The 17,642-nt window shown below is 39.6% G+C and overlaps 1 protein-coding gene across 1 annotated transcript; it reads right to left on the reverse strand.

Annotated features, from left to right (window-relative positions):
• Nucleotides 1-309: 309 nt before the first annotated feature.
• LOC143540989 (uncharacterized) lies at nt 310-17,323 on the reverse strand. Its single transcript, XM_077033919.1, has 2 exons — nt 17,196-17,323; nt 310-949 (listed from the first exon to the last, which is right to left on the reverse strand). The coding sequence occupies exons 1-2, from the start codon at nt 17,321-17,323 to the stop codon at nt 310-312; spliced, it is 768 nt and encodes a 255-aa protein (XP_076890034.1).
• Nucleotides 17,324-17,642: the final 319 nt, after the last annotated feature.

The raw sequence follows: 17,642 nt of genomic DNA on the forward strand, positions 1-17,642 counted from the left end.
GATTATACATGTTGATAGACCGATTTGTTTAACTAAACTGGTTAAACAATTTAAACTAAACATGACTTGTTTTATTAAGCATGTTAGGTATATAGTAATCAATACATTTTCAACAATGTTGTTTTGAAAATTGTCCAAACGACATTATCATCCAACTGCTTCGTCAACATTCAAATACACAACAACAAAATAACAAAGAAGTTAAATCTGTACATGGATCTTCATCCACAAAATTCAAAACTGATCGAGACAAACAAAACCCAAAAACACACTAAAAAGAAAAAAAAAGTTAATCTTCTTCAAACTCGATCAAAAACTTCTTCTATGAGGCTGAGGAGTCATTGGTCCACTATTGAGCACACTTCTTGGAGATGTTATCATCTTCTCACTAAATTTCCTAGAGTATTCTTTCTTCATATTCTTCTTCACCCTCTTCGGGGTATCACGATTAATCATCGGCACTAAATACCACCCGATAGACGTGCATAATATCGCAAAAGACCGCCCGAAAAACACCAAGAACACCAAGATCAAGATCACAAAAAGTGGCAAACAATACCAAGGCCTCCACCACTCACCTAACTTTCTTCTCAATTGACCAAACTCAAAACCTTTTTTCCTAACAACCGGTGGCTTTGCTAGTTGAACCACCGTGTCACCACCACCCACCGGATGCTCAGGAGTCGAAACAGGTGTTTGTTTCTGATCCTTTTCTTGTTTTCTTTGATCTTTGAACTTGACAACAATTGGTTTCACATCATTTGCATTTGTGTACACAAATCTAACCAATGAAATATCTTCAGACCCTTTTTGTGTGTAAATCTTTTGTCTCTTCCCATCAAGATCGGCCAAAAGAGCTTCAAACTTATCGAGCCCGCGATTCGAATACGGGTTGGTGTTATCTTTATTGCTTCTGCTGCAAAAACTGTGTCTTCTTCTTGTTAGTTTTCTTTAAGGGGTTGTTGGAAGTTTACAAAGATCATCATAAGTATCTTCCTGGATTCCTGATCTACAAATGTAAGACATGACTTTTGTTCTTGAAAATGTTTGTGAGAAAGATTTGATCCAATATATTCAAAGGTAGAAGGTTTGGAATATATATAACAAAGGTTGTAAAATGGGGGCGTGTTGACTTCTAAAGTTCTTGGAGAAGAGGTAAAGGCCGGATTTTGTGTATTTAAAGAAGATAATAATTAGGATGTTTTTTTAAAATTTTTATACATGCGTGACCCACATGGATTTGTTATGACTTTGTTGTGGTCAGTTTCCCTAGGAGAATTACATGAGCACCACCTACACTATGGTCATCTATCCAAATGTAAAGAAAGTTAGAAAATACTTCGTATCTACTGTTTTTATATTTCGGTTTTAAATCGATCAAACTACAAACTATACCAAATCGAAATTAATTAGAAAACTACCCGAATTGTTTGTTTATGGTTCGGTTTTAAGCATTTTTGGAATTAAATATTTATATTCAGTTTTTAAAATTAGAATTCAATTCACAAACCGAATAAACCAGGAATCGAATAATAGGTTTCATGTTTTTTATTTAGTTAATAAATTTATAACTTTAGATCATCATATTTAATCCAATTTAATCTAATAATATATAATGGTAAATATACAATAGATGAAACCGAAGAAGTCGATAACCTAATCTTAAAACACATTTTAGATGTAAAGTAAAAGCATCTACAATGAGAGAAAAAAGGATATTTAGGAGGTGTCTAGATAGAGGATGGCCGCATTGTAAGTGGAGTTTGTTTGGACTTCGACCTTTGACGTTTGTTAATGATATATGAAGATACACATTAAGTGAGTTTGAATAGTGATTGAAAACATGTGTAGAGAGAGAAATTGAATATGAACTAGTTAGATGTAAGACCTCGTTTCCGGTGTCCTACTTTGGTGTTGGATTTACTCATAAACACATTTTAAATATCGGAGTTAATTAAAACTTTTGCGGAATAAATAAAACTTCCAACATTCATTACAATCATTCGATACTTGTCTTAAAAACAGAACATAAATAGTTTATTTAAAACATCATGACAAAACTTCTTTGGATGCCACTCCTTTCAATCCTGTCATGTGTCCTTCTCTCAAGCCAACTGCTTCAATTTATACACATGTGTACATACTAAAAGTCAGCTACGCTGAGTGAGTTCTAGTTAATACAGGTAACATACAATACGTCCATATACTTACTTATATACGCATCCGAAGATACATTAACATACTTAGCTTTTTACCTTTCTTCGTACTTTCATACTTTCATTCTTTCTTTCATACATACATATATACATACATTTCGTCATATAACTTTCACAGATATTATTAGGGTCTGTTCCCTACATTCGCAGATATTATTAGGGTCTGTTCCCTTCATTCGCATATATTATTAGGGTCGGTTCCCTACCGCAGATATTATTAGGGTATGTTCCCTACCTTCGCTCTACCATACTTTCAAACTAACATCCATACAATTTTGTACATATCCTGCTTTATCAATCATTCATACACAATTACATATTCTAACACTTACATCCCTTGGCGATACTTGCAATATCCGAAGATCGTTCACGTACCGACAAGCTTTCATTCATATTCACATTATAATATTTATCACATATAACATCCATTCATACACTTACCACTCAGGGCAAGTGTATTAACTAATCACATTGAGTATACACATGGCTCCAAAAACATAACAAGGAAGTGGGGCTAGAAGCTCACCTGAACTCGGTTACGTTCACCATTAATGGTTATTCCTTTCTTTAGCTGTGCGCGACTAACTGTATAACAATTATACGTATCAATTAACTATCACCACCCATATCATGTTTCTAGTTTAATTATAAGCCTCAATGAACGGGGGTCCGGGGGCAGCGCCCCTGGAAGCGGGGTTCTAAGGGCGGCAGCTCCTAGCAGGGTCCAAGGGACAGAGCCTCTGGCAGGGGTCGAGCTGCCAGGTCTGCTTGGAAAATTTTTATTTCCATTAAAGGTCCTTAACATAAATTTCATTTAAAAATCTTAATTTATTATTTTATTTGCTAACTCATAAAGTTCGAGGGCTTCTTTGTAATTAATCCATTTTATTCTAAGACCAGGGACCTTTCTGTCATTCTTTCAAACTCTAATTCGTTATTCAGTTCCTTTAACGAATGGGGCTCATTCGTTGCTTCTTGACGAATGGACTTTTATAACGAATTGACCTTTATAACGAATGAACCTTTATAACGAATTGACCTTTATAACGAATGACCATTTATAACGAATGAACCTTTATAACGAATGAGGGTTCATTCGTTAGTTCTCCGTTAATGAATGACATAACGAATGAGTGCTCATTCGTTAGTTCTTCGTAATGAATTGCTTAACGATTTCGTTACACGCGCCTAGGGTTAGGTCAGAGAATGTCAGAAACATTTTCTGACATTCCCTTACCTCGTACGCCGCCTTTCCGGCGCCGCCATGCCGGAAAAACTGGCGGTGGCCGGAAAAACGTGTTTCTACACCGTTTTTCGTCCCGATCGTTTCAAATCCGAGCTAAGATGACCCTTAAGCTCGTTTTTCGATCGGTTCATACCCGATTCCATCCGGATCTTGTGACTTTAACGGTTGAGGGTGTCGGTTCATCGTTTCGTGACTAGATCTAACGGGTTTTGATCAATATAATCATACTATCATTATCTCAGGTCGGGATCGGTTCTTCTCCTTGTTTTCGGTTAGAGAAAGAGAGAAATATGAGAGAGAGTTTAAGTGTGTGTTTTGGATGGTGTATGGAATGAGTGGAAATGAATGGATTAATGGATAATTATGGTTTATATACAATGGGTCATGGGCTTAAGCCCATGGTCTTTTTTCATTCCTTGTTAATCCACGTCCATTATCCACATTTATTTAACCCAACACAAGCCCAACTCACAATATTAATATTATTGTTTTATTAACCGAAACAGGAAACGAGGATGTTACATTAGACCATTCCCAATAAGAACTTTGAAAAACACCAAAAACATGTCTAGCCATATATCACATCATAAAAACACCATTTAAAAAAAAACACCAAAAACCCACCTAGTAAGACATCTTAAAAAAACAAAAAATAACATTGTCACGTTATCAACGTTCAACATCTCTAACAAAATAAATAAATTACCCCCCCCCCCCACACACCACACACACATATTGCCCTATCAATCAAAATCCTAAAAACACCAAAAAAGACATTGTCACATCATCATCTTTTAAAAAAAATAAAGATCCAACCCTCCACTTACAAAAATGATGTTTTTGGTTGCTCTTTTAAAAAAATTAAATTCAAAACACATACTAAAAACTGCATCCATAATTAAAAAAAAAGACAAAATGACAAAAGACGTTTTTTATGTTTACACGTTTTTTCAATGGACGTCCTTTGGCAGACTTAATGCCAGAAAACATCATTTATGTTCAAAAAACGTTGCACGGTTCGTCATTTTCACTAACGAGAGTTAGTTTTTCTCGTTAAATCCAGTCATGTACACCTCATGTGGGGGAAATTTAGTCTTTTTACCCCCTCAGGGGTTATTTGTGTAATTGATTTAAAATTTTGGGTTTTGAATAAATAAAAGTTTTTTTTCTTTTTAATCATCATCTTCTTTCCCAAATAATCATAACCCACCATCAACACCATAACCAAACACCAGCCACCACCCATCATCATTGTAACACCCCGTAACCGTAGCGGAAACGTACACGGGATGCAACATACACATTTGATATCAACAGCATTGTTTATAAAGAAAACACCACTACATTAATTTAAACGTATTACATTGTTCTGAGTTTCATAACCATCTAAGCTTTATCACATAAGTGTTACCGATAGTACATTAACATATTTAATGCAAAATATAGATCTCTAGACTTCCACAAAATAGCACACAGCATCGAACACATATCACTCATTCCAATTTGAGCGTACCTAGAAAGCATGTAAAGAAAACGGGTCAACTACGAATAGTTGGTGAGTTTCATTAATTTAAATAAACCATGACAAATCATTATAAAAATCATATATAAGTGATGTAATTATACTGAGTTCACAAGTGAAAACTCTGTTAACCCCAAAACATATCGATTAACCTTCGGGAACTCTGTTACCCCAGAATACTTCCAATAACCTCTGGGAACTCTGTTACCCCAGAAACACATTTAATAACCTCTGGGAACTCGGTTACCCCAGAACACATTTAATAACCTCTGGGAACTCGGTTACCCCAGAACACTGTTTCGGGCCTTACAATATTAGCAACTCAGTTAATTACCATCTTAATACATTACCGTACGATTTCCGTACAATAAACATTATATAAATACATTCGTTTCCATGCGATTAGCATGTACTTAAACACTTTGATAGAAACATGCTTTCCGCCCCGGGAAAATATTTAAAACAGTTCAGTAAAAAGGGGCTCGTGAAAACTCACCTTCTTGTGAGCAAGATGTACTACGGTGCACGGCTACTGGTACAGATCTGTAATACGATCCCCCAAATCGTTACTACACAATTTCTATCAATATAACTTAAATTCGTGTTAACCGGTACGTCTGGTGACACTGTTAACCCAGTACCGTACACGATCCGGGGACAATGTTAACCCCGAAATACTTTTCAGGACTTAGATTGTGATATCCCTTAGAGTTCTTTAGTCAAAACTACCGTTAGTGTGTTTTCTCGTTTTGCGTGCCTAGCACGGCTATCCGTCTTTATGTTTTCAAAAAATGAGTTTGACCACACACGACCCGAAAATAGTTGTTATTGATATTTTCATTAAAGTGGTGAAATTAGAGCTCGGTTAGACACCCCGTTTGGCCGCGGGCCCGTTTCCGTCTTTAATACACCGGAAACGGTTAAATCGGGTAAAATTACCCAAATCATCCGAATTATTTTCGGATGATTTATTTTTTACTTGATTAACTTAGTTTCATGAAAATAGTCCATTTTTAAGGTTTTTATGCACCAGTCAGCTCGCTTAGGCGAACTTTGCCGGTTTACACGTTTTAAGCTTTAAAAGTTTGTTTTTAAGTTCCATTTAGCACAAATAAATATCCGTTTAGTCTCGGACCTTGAAATTTTGTACAAACCATATTTTGACAGTTAGGAATTTTATAAAATTTTTCCAGAATTAATTTTTATATCTAAAATTTATTTAACCATTTTTAAACGTCATTTAAACACCAAATATGTCGAAAATACCAAACGACCTTCGAAAAATCCCAAATTTTTCTGGGATGACCCCTGTCACCCACATAGTTCCCTGTAATTTTTCCAGAACCAAAAACTCATTTTTCATGCCATTTTTACCAAAACCGAGCTAGAAATCCCTAGAACTCGTTTTACCGAAAAGCCTACTTAGACTTCTCCAATGAACCTGAAATTTTGTGTGTGACTTTTATATGTTATAAAAAGCTTATCTTAAATTTTCCAGAATTTTTCATGATGTTTAGCTTTTTTTCACCATTTTTGACCAAAACCGAGCATTAAATTCACCAAATATTCATCCTTTATCCAAAAATTACCAAAAATTCACAGATCTTATATTTTCATGTGTAGATCATCTCTGTGAAATTTCGTGACCCAACTCTAGGTCTATCACAATCTGTCCAAATTATCTAAATCATACGAAAACCGAACTATCTTGTGTTTTCTAGCGTTAGATCGCAAAGATCTTGGTTTCTAGCCTTTGCTAGCCACTAGATACAACACTTACAAGCACAACAACACCACACCAAGCAAGTTATACCCACAATCAAGCCATTTCTTTCATGGTTTCGATTAACACATCAAAACAAAGATTTTGACCGTAAAAATTCGTTTTTGACTCTTTTAACTACTTTCTTGGACCAAGATCCTTTGTATAACTTGTATACATCACTTGATCCTCCAAGAATCGGTTTCATCTCGGGTTTTCACCCATTTTTCATTTGAAACCTCATTTTCTCAAGATTATGGAATTAAAACTAAGATTAAACCATGACAACAAGTTTATACCTTGTGATTCTTGCTTAAAAAGTTGAGTTTTTGGATGAATGTTGAGGAGAGGATGATGATCAAGAGTTGGTTGTTTGTAAAAAAAGAAAATGAAATGTGTGTGTGTGCACATAGGACCGATCGGTCCAATGTAAGGTGGGGGGGCCACAACTCCAACCATGGCCACACATTTGGATTGTGTAATCCAGATAACGTTGTGGATAATCTGGTTCAGTTCGTTTTTCGGTTAAACGCTTAATTCGGCTTAAAACGAGGCTAAAACGGTCGTTTTTCGGCTTAAAAATAAAATTTATATAAAACCGATTTAAAATCTTTAAAAACTTAAACCATGACATTTATTGACTCAACACATCATATTGTCGGTCATTGTGCATCTTTTTCGGCTTGATCGATCGTCTCTTGCTTGGTTTGATATTAAAGGTTTCGTTTAACGTACCGACGCACTAATAAATCGAAATCTTTTTTCTGTGCTATAATTCACTTATCCCGAAGCCTTAATACTTCGTAAACCTTACTAAACATCATATATTTCATCTATGACGTAATCCCCGATTCGTTCGGGTTTCAATAACCGTTCATCGGTTAATCGTAATTCTAATACGACTAACTGTTCATTCGAGTATAATTCGTACTGTGAATCTTATATACTCGTATAAACACATTATAATTCATATATTCAGTATTGAATAACACGTAAATAGTATATTCCGGCTAGGGTATACCTGAATTTGCCGGAATCGTTACATTCTCCCCCCGTTATAAAAATTTCGTCCTCGAAATTTTACGCGTCAACTACTTCCTTTTGAGGAAATAGGTGGGGGTATTTCTTCCGAAATTCGTCCTTTCGTTCCCATGTATATTCTGGGCCTCGTTGCGAGTTCAATCTAACTTTGACCAACGAGATCTTATTGTGTCTAAGTTGCTTGATTTTCCCGTCTACTATTTCTTTGGGCTCCTCTACAATGTTGAGCTTATCATTTATTTGAATACCCTCTAAGGGTAACACCGATGTCTCATCCGACAGACACCTTTTCAGGTTTGACACGTGAAACACGTTGTGAACTGCACTCAGTTCATCAGGCAGTTCTAATCGGTATGCTACATGACCGATTTTCACATTAATATCGAATGGTCCAATATATCTAGGGGCTAACTTCCCCGCCTTTCCAAATCAACCACACCGTTCCACGGTGATACTTTCAAATACACTTTATCACCTTTCTCGAATGACAACGGTTTCCTACGGGTATCGGCATAACTCTTCTGCCGATCCCGCGCGGCCTTCAGATTGTTCTTAATTTCAAGGATTTTGCTGGTCGTTTCCTGGACCAGATCTGATCTAATAACCTGTGTGTCGCCCACTTCAGTCCAGCAGAGTGGCGATCGGCATTTCCGTCCATACAATGCTTCGTAAGGCGCTGCCTTTATACTGCTATGGTAACTATTATTATAGGAAAATTCAACGAGTGGGAGATGTTGATCCCAATTTCCCTTAAAATCCAGTACGCATGCACGAAGCAAATCCTCCAGTGTTTGGATGGTCCTCTCAGACTGACCGTCGGTCTGAGGGTGGTAAGCTGTGCTTAGATCAATACGCGTTCCCAACGCTTCTTGGACAGCTTTCCAAAGGTTGGAGGTGAAATGGCTATCCCGATCGGAGATGATCGAGATGGGTATACCATGACGAGACACAATTTCATTTATATAAATCTGCGCAAGTCTCTCAGTGTTATAATTATTTCTAATCGGAATAAAATGTGCCGATTTGGTTAATCGATCCACGACTACCCAAATTGCATCATGTCCTCGGGACGTCTTGGGGAGATGTGTCACAAAATCCATCGTGATCTGCTCCCACTTCCATTCGGGAATTTCCGGTTGTTGTAACATTCCCGAAGGTTTCTGGTGCTCCGCCTTAACCCTCGCACACGTCGTACACTTGCCGACGTATGTGGCTATATCCTTTTTCATACCCGGCCACCAGTAGAACTCCTTCACATCCTTGTACATCTTATCCGAACCCGGATGTATGGAATATTTTGATTTATGTGCTTCGTCCATGATTAATTCACGAAGGTCATGGAGGGTCGGGATCCAAATCCGATTTTTGAAGTAGAGAATTTCGTCCTTGCGCTGTTCGAAATTCTTCTCGTTACCGAAAAGTCCCTCTTTTTCCAATTGTTCCTCTTCCAACGCCTCGCGTTGAGCGACTCGAATCAAATCCGAAAGGTTCGACTGGACTATCATCCCCAGCGCTCGCACTCGCAATGGCTTAACCCGATCCTTCCTACTCAAGGCATCGGCTACGACGTTAGCCTTGCCGGGGTGATAACGGATGTCACAGTCATAGTCGCTTAATAATTCGACCCATCTTCGTTGTCTCATATTCAGTTCTTTCTGATCGAATATGTGTTGCAAACTTTTATGATCGGTGAAGATGGTGCACTTTGTACCGTAGAGATAATGTCTCCAGATTTTAAGTGCGAAGATAACTGCTCCCAGTTCTAAGTCATGAGTAGTGTAATTTTTCTCGTGTACTTTTAACTGTCGGGAAGCATAGGCTATGACTTTATTATTCTGCATCAACACACATCCCAATCCTCTACGGGATGCGTCACAATACACGACAAAACCATCGTCTCCGTCGGGGAGACTTAAGATCGGCGCTTGGCACAATCTTTGTTTTAGCGTTTGAAACGCCGCTTCCTGTTCTTCTCCCCAATCATACTTTCGATCCTTTTGAGTCAGGAGGGTTAAAGGTTGGGCGATGCTGGAAAAGTTCTCTATAAATCGACGATAGTATCCAGCTAAGCCTAAGAATTGGCGGATTTCCTTTGGCGATCTAGGCGCTTGCCAATTCTTAACCGCTTCAACCTTACTTGGATCAACGTGTATTCCTTGGTGATTTATAACGTGACCAAGGAATTGCACTTCTTGTAACCAAAAGTTACACTTGGAGAATTTTGCATACAACTTCTCCTGATTTAGAAGCTCTAAAATTAATCTTAAGTGTTGCTCGTGCTCTTCTTTATTCTTCGAGTATATCAAAATATCGTCAATAAACACGATGACGAATTTATCGAGGTAGGGTTTACAGACTCGATTCATGAGATCCATGAACACTGCTGGCGCATTTGTTAGCCCAAAAGGCATAACTAAGAACTCGTAATGACCGTAGCGAGTCCGGAATGCGGTTTTTGGGATATCCTCCTCCTGAATTCTAACCTGATGGTATCCCGATCTAAGATCTATTTTTGAGAAGTAGCTCGCACCTTGTAGTTGGTCGAACAGATCATCGATTCGGGGAAGAGGATACCTATTTTTGATTGTCAACTTGTTCAATTCCTTGTAATCGATGCACATTCTAAGGCTCCCGTCCTTCTTTTTCACGAATAGTACCGGTGCACCCCACGGGGAATAACTAGGACGAATAAATCCTTTATCCAACAATTCTTGCAACTGGTTGGATAATTCTTGCATCTCAGATGGTGCAAGTCGGTAAGGTGCCTTAGCAACAGGGCCAGCTTGAGGTAACAGATCGATTCTGAATTCGACCTGTCGGGTTGGCGGTAATCCAGGAAGTTCCTCTGGGAAAACTTGTGGAAATTCGCGTACCACGGGAATATCGTCCACCCGTTTTCCTCAGAATCAGTGGCCGTCAGGCTCGCTAGATACGCCACATATCCCTGACGTATATATTTTAACACCTTGAGGTGGGATATAAATGGTATCATGGTGCCGGATTTTTCTCCTTGCACTAATACCTCCTCGTCATCCGACACCCGGATCTTGACGATTTTCTTTTCACAGTTTATTTCTACCCTGTTACGTGCTAACCAATCCATTCCCACTATCACGTCAAAACTACCCAATTCTACCGGTAACAAGTCAATCAGAAAGGATTGTTCGTTCAGAATAAAAGGGCAATTCCTAAAACTATCTGATTAACTATCATGGTTTTACCGTTAGCGACTTCTACGGTGTAAGGTTCTATGGTTTCACCAATAGGAAGGTTTGCTATCGAAAAGAATCTAACGGAGACAAAACTTCTATCGGCGCCTGTATCAAATAATACAGAAGCGTAATGATCAGAGACGAGGAATGTACCTGTCACTACGCTGGGGTCCTGGCGTGCCTCGTTCGCCCCCATCACGAATGCTCGGCCTCGCGCCGGATTGGACGACGATGCCTGACCCGCGGGTTGCCGCCCATTTCCTCCCTGGTTCAGCTTCGGACAGTTTTTCTTGAAGTGATATGTGCTACCGCATTCAAAGCAAGCACGACTGGTGGTCATCACTTGATTTCCTTGTGGGTTTTGTTGTCGGGCTGATTGGGTCCTAAATGGCTGCGCACGGATAGGTTGCGGTTGTCGGTTCAAGTTGTTCAGGTTTGTCCTACAGCTCGGTGCGTAGTGCCCAATCCTGCCGCACCGGTGGCACACCACCTCTTTGCACACGCCACCATGGTGGTAACCACATTTCCCACACTTAGGAAACGTTCCCTTCTGCGGTTCTTGCCTTCCGCCCGAACTAGTCATGGCGTAGTTCTGGGCAGTGGGTCTAGCACGTTTACCTTGCTGCTTTTCCTGGGTCCTATGGTCATGTGAACTCCGCTTCCCCCCCAGCGGACTCTCCTACCACCTTCAGTGACCCGCTCCTTACGAAATCATACGTGACGATACCAGCTTGCGTCACCGCACCCTCATACGTCTGGTGTCCCCCAGAATTGTGCTATACTCCTTACAACTGGAGTTAGCCCCCAAATATAACGCTCCACCCTCTTCGACTCTGGGGTGACCAACCATGGTACCAATCGCGACAACTCATTAAACCGGTTCGTATAACCCAAATGGTCTGCCCCCTGCATCTCCAGGTTCCACAATTCATTTTCTAATTTTTGCAATTCGTTTTTCGGGCAGAAATGTTCCAGTACAAGAGCCTTGAGCTCCGTCCAGGTCATGCGGTTTGTCGCCGACTGGCCCCGGGTCTGCACTATCGTGTTCCACCATGTCAAGGCATGGTCCGTGAATGTACAGGCAGCATACTTAACAACACAATCCTCGGGGCAGTTGCTGATATTCACCACGGATTCTATTTTCTCGATCCACTTAACCAACCCATTTGGTCCTTCAGACCCGCTAAACTCTAGAGGTTTGCACAACATGAAGTCTTTGATCGAACATCCCCTGGACGCACGAATCGGTTTAGTACGGTTCGTCTCTACCGTAGGTATAGGGCCATTACTGTCTGTAACGACCACCCTAGGCGGTGCGTCATTACTCGGAATCGTGTTATCATTCTGTGGAGGATTAACATTTGTTCCCCGTCATTATTGGTGGTCGTTTGATTGCTCGGTGGGGTTGGATTGGCCGAATTGTTAATACTGACGGCGATGCGCGATACTATATCCGGTATCGCCGCCTCTAACTGTTGAGCAATCAAACGACTCACGTCCACTTCCGACAATTGGGCTGAACGTTTTGGTGCCATTCTACACAACATCAAGAAAATATATATAATCAATACAAGTTCCAATCATAAAACACAACAAACATTCCATTCATTAATAAACGTTAGTACATATTACACAAACATCCGTTCATATTACTTTCCTGTCACTATTACATTAGTTAAGTTTTCATACGTAGGGCCTATGTCGGCATCATCTCGACATAACCCGCAACGGGTCAGTGCTTGAATGATACCCAAAAGTATCTATACTGATATGCCCCAAAAGAGACCCACCCTAAGGGCCAGTGGTTGTATTATAACTAAACAAGATTCACACCATGTTAGCATCACCACTAACTGCTTACACAGAGTATAAAAAAAAACGGTCCCTGTCTATTCCCATCCCAACACAACTAAACACGGTGGTAAACCAACCCCACCAATATCGCCACCAACACCACCAACACAGCCATCATAACCCGGACCCGCATCTCCATCCGGCCGAGCATCCATTGGGAGTATGAGCACTCCCTCTTCAGCTGGGCAATCGCATACTGATGGTCCAGTATGCAATCACCCAAGTACATCCTCCTCTGGACTCCCACCGTCAGGGCGGCGGAGTGCTCATTCACCTGTTCGGTGAGCACTCGGAGCCAGGCCGCCGCGTCCCGTTCCTATCTAGGAAGACCCCACACAGGTGGAGTCGCAGGCTCGGGCTGAGAGCGGGAGGACTCGCCCCTGCGGGTAACAGGTCTGGGTGGGGGCGAGGTAGGTCGGACATGTGGGATACTGATCCGCGCCGTGAGGCGGGGTCCGAATCCGGGGGGTGCAGGGGCGGCCTGTGGTGCGGATGGGGTAGGGGATCTGGCAATCCTAGCTGGGGAGGACTGGCCGGAACTCCTAAGGCTAGCCTCGCTAGGCTCTGTGCTAGATGCTACGAGTGGGCTCCCAGAGTCCCCGGAGCTGACCTCCTCCGGGTCCTCCTCAATCGACAAACTAGGAGTTCTTGACATTTTACCTGCACACAAGTTAACAAACATATAGTTCTTTCCATAGTGTAAATCATAATCAAATTAATATACACTTACTTATACAACTTGACCACATAACAATATTATCACATATTTGCACGTATGTTGCCAATTTTACCTATTAAAGTCCCCCGTGACTTTCCCCGAATTCCCTCGTGCAGACAAGTCTGTTATTATGTTCCGGACCATAATAACCCACTTGTCCATCCAAGTTCATCCCGATCTCGTCACAATAAATTATTAGTTGATATTCAGATCCTATGATACTTGAGCTACTGGTAATATATTTTAGGTATCTTTTAAAGACATCCTAATTCTTTATAACCAATGGCTCTGATACCAAGTTCTGTAACACCCCGTAACCGCAGCGGAAATGTACACGGGATGCAACAGACACATCTGATATCAACAGCATTGTTTATAAAGAAAACACCACTACATTAATTTAAACGTATTACATTGTTCTGAGTTTCATAACCATCTAAGCTTTATCACATAAGTGTTACCGATAGTACATTAACATATTTAATGCAAAATATAGATCTCTAGACTTCCACAAAATAGCACACACCATCGAACACATATCACTCATTCCAATTTGAGCGTACCTAGAAAGCATGTAAATAAAACGGGTCAACTACGAATAGTTGGTGAGTTTCATTAATTTAAATAAACCATGACAAATCATTATAAAAATCATATATAAGTGATGTAATTATACTGAGTTCACAAGTGAAAAGTCTGTTAACCCCAAAACATATCGATTAACCTCCGGGAACTCTGTTACCCCAGAATACTTCCAATAACCTCTGGGAACTCTGTTACCTCATAAACACATTTAATAACCTCTGGGAACTCTGTTACCCCAGAAACACATTTAATAACCTCTGGGAACTCGGTTACCCCAGAACACAACCTCTGGGAACTCGGTTACCCCAGAACACTGTTTCGGGCCTTACAATATTAGCAACTCAGTTAATTACCATCTTAATACATTACCGTACGATTTCCGTACAATAAACATTATATAAATACATTCGTTTCCATGCGATTAGCATGTACTTAAACACTTTGATAGAAACATGCTTTCCGCCCCGGGAAAATATTTAAAACAGTTCAGTAAAAAGGGGCTCGTGAAAACTCACCTTCTTGTGAGCAAGATGTACTACGGTGCACGGCTACTGGTACAGATCTGTAATACGATCCCCCAAATCGTTACTACACAATTTCTATCAATATAACTTAAATTCGTGTTAACCGGTACGTCTGGTGACACTGTTAACCCAGTACCGTACACGATCCGGGGACAATGTTAACCCCGAAATACTTTTCAGGACTTAGATTGTGATATCCCTTAGAGTTCTTTAGTCAAAACTACCGTTAGTGTGTTTTCTCGTTTTGCGTGCCTAGCACGGCTATCCGTCTTTATGTTTTCAAAAAATGAGTTTGACCACACACGACCCGAAAATAGTTGTTATTGATATTTTCATTAAAGTGGTGAAATTAGAGCTCGGTTAGACACCCCGTTTGGCCGCGGGCCCGTTTCCGTCTTTAATACACCGGAAACGGTTAAATCGGGTAAAATTACCCAAATCATCCGAATTATTTTCGGATGATTTATTTTTTACTTGATTAACTTAGTTTCATGAAAATAGTCCATTTTTAAGGTTTTTATGCACCAGTCAGCTCGCTTAGGCGAACTTTGCCGGTTTACACGTTTTAAGCTTTAAAAGTTTGTTTTTAAGTTCCATTTAGCACAAATAAATATCCGTTTAGTCTCGGACCTTGAAATTTTGTAAAAAAAAATTTTGACAGTAAGGAATTTTATAAAATTTTTCCAGAATTAATTTTTATATCTAAAATTTATTTAACCATTTTTAAACGTCATTTAAACACCAAATATGTCGAAAATACCAAACGACCTTCGAAAAATCCCAAATTTTTCTGGGATGACCCCTGTCACCCACATAGTTCCCTGTAATTTTTCCAGAACCAAAAACTCATTTTTCATGCCATTTTTACCAAAACCAAGCTAGAAATCCCTAGAACTCGTTTTACCGAAAAGCCTACTTAGACTTCTCCAATGAACCTGAAATTTTGTGTGTGACTTTTATATGTTATAAAAAGCTTATCTTAAATTTTCCAGAATTTTTCATGATGTTTAGCTATTTTTCACCATTTTTGGCCAAAACCGAGCATTAAATTCACCAAATATTCATCCTTTATCCAAAAATTACCAAAAATTCACAGATCTCATATTTTCATGTGTAGATCATCTCTGTGAAATTTAGTGACCCAACTCTAGGTCTATCACAATCTGTCCAAATTATCTAAATCATACGAAAACCGAACTATCTTGTGTTTTCTAGCATTAGATCGCAAAGATCTTGGTTTCTAGCCTTTGCTAGCCACTAGATACAACACTTACAAGCACAACAACACCACACCAAGCAAGTTATACCCACAATCAAGCCATTTCTTTCATGGTTTCGATTAACACATCAAAACAAAGATTTTGACCGTAAAAATTCGTTTTTGACTCTTTTAACTACTTTCTTGGACCAAGATCATTTGTATAACTTGTATACATCACTTGATCCTCCAAGAATCGGTTTCATCTCGGGTTTTCACCCATTTTTCATTTGAAACCTCATTTTCTCAAGATTATGGAATTAAAACTAAGATTAAACCATGACAACAAGTTTTTACCTTGTGATTCTTGCTTAAAAAGTTGAGTTTTTGGATGAATGTTGAGGAGAGGATGATGATCAAGAGTTGGTTGTTTGTAAAAAAAGAAAATGAAATGTGTGTGTGTGCACATAGGACCGATCGGTCCAATGTAAGGTGGGGGGGGGCCCACAACTCCAACCATGGCCACACATTTGGATTGTGTAATCCAGATAACGTTGTGGATAATCTGGTTCAGTTCGTTTTCGGTTAAACGCTTAATTTGGCTTAAAACGAGGCTAAAACGGTCGTTTTTCGGCTTAAAAATAAAATTTATATAAAACCGATTTAAAATCTTTAAAAACTTAAACCATGACATTTATTGACTCAACACATCATATTGTCGGTCATTGTGCATCTTTTTCGGCTTGATCGATCGTCTCTTGCTTGGTTTGATGTTAAAGGTTTCGTTTAACGTACCGACGCACTAATAAATCGAAATCTTTTTTCTGTGCTATAATTCACTTATCCCGAAGCCTTAATACTTCGTAAACCTTACTAAACATCATATATTTCATCTATGACGTAATTCCCGATTCGTTCGGGTTTCAATAACCGTTCATCGGTTAATCGTAATTCTAATACGACTAACTGTTCATTCGAGTATAATTCGTACTGTGAATCTTATATACTAGTATAAACACATTATAATTCATATATTAAGTATTGAATAACACGTAAATAGTATATTCCGGCTAGGGTATACCTGAATTTGCCGGAATCGTTACAATCATCACCTCAGATCCGACCCTATTCATCCACCACCATCATCACCCGCCACACATATTTCCGTCAAATAAGAATCAGAGAACCCGCATACACACAATTATTGGAAAGAAAAATTGAGTTCGATGAACACGAAGAGCAAGAAATGATCAGAATTCAACTCCGAGGACAACCGGTGGCAACAAATATCGGTATAAGGAATGTTTGAAGAATAACCTCCACCCGCCTCTATGACTCCATTTGTAACACACCCACCTCAACACACTGCCGCCGTCATTTACAACCATCAGATCTACAACCACCGCCACCCACCTCAATCCACCGCCGTCGCTATTTATAACCATCAGACCACTCACCTTAGATCTATCGGCGCAGATTACCCAGCTCTTCACAAACACGATGATCCAATTCGGGTCCGATTTCAGATCGTTTATATCCTAGTTCTTCACATAATATTCAATTTGTTCTGATTTTGGTGTAATGTGTCTTTGCTTCACCTCCATTTCTGATATGAATCGGTGACGGTTCAGTTTCGTGGTTATTGGCTACCGGAAACCCACCAGAGATGGTGGTGGTGGTGGTTTAAATACCCCCAAATTAGCATAAAGTTAGGGTTTACAAATAAAATAGGAGAGAGAGAGAGAGAGAATGAGAGAGAGAGAG

Source organism: Bidens hawaiensis, unplaced genomic scaffold (assembly GCF_021521415.1).
Source record: "Bidens hawaiensis isolate Kalapana, Puna unplaced genomic scaffold, B.hawaiensis_p1.1 tig00012420_1, whole genome shotgun sequence".
Taxonomy (NCBI): domain Eukaryota; kingdom Viridiplantae; phylum Streptophyta; class Magnoliopsida; order Asterales; family Asteraceae; genus Bidens; species Bidens hawaiensis.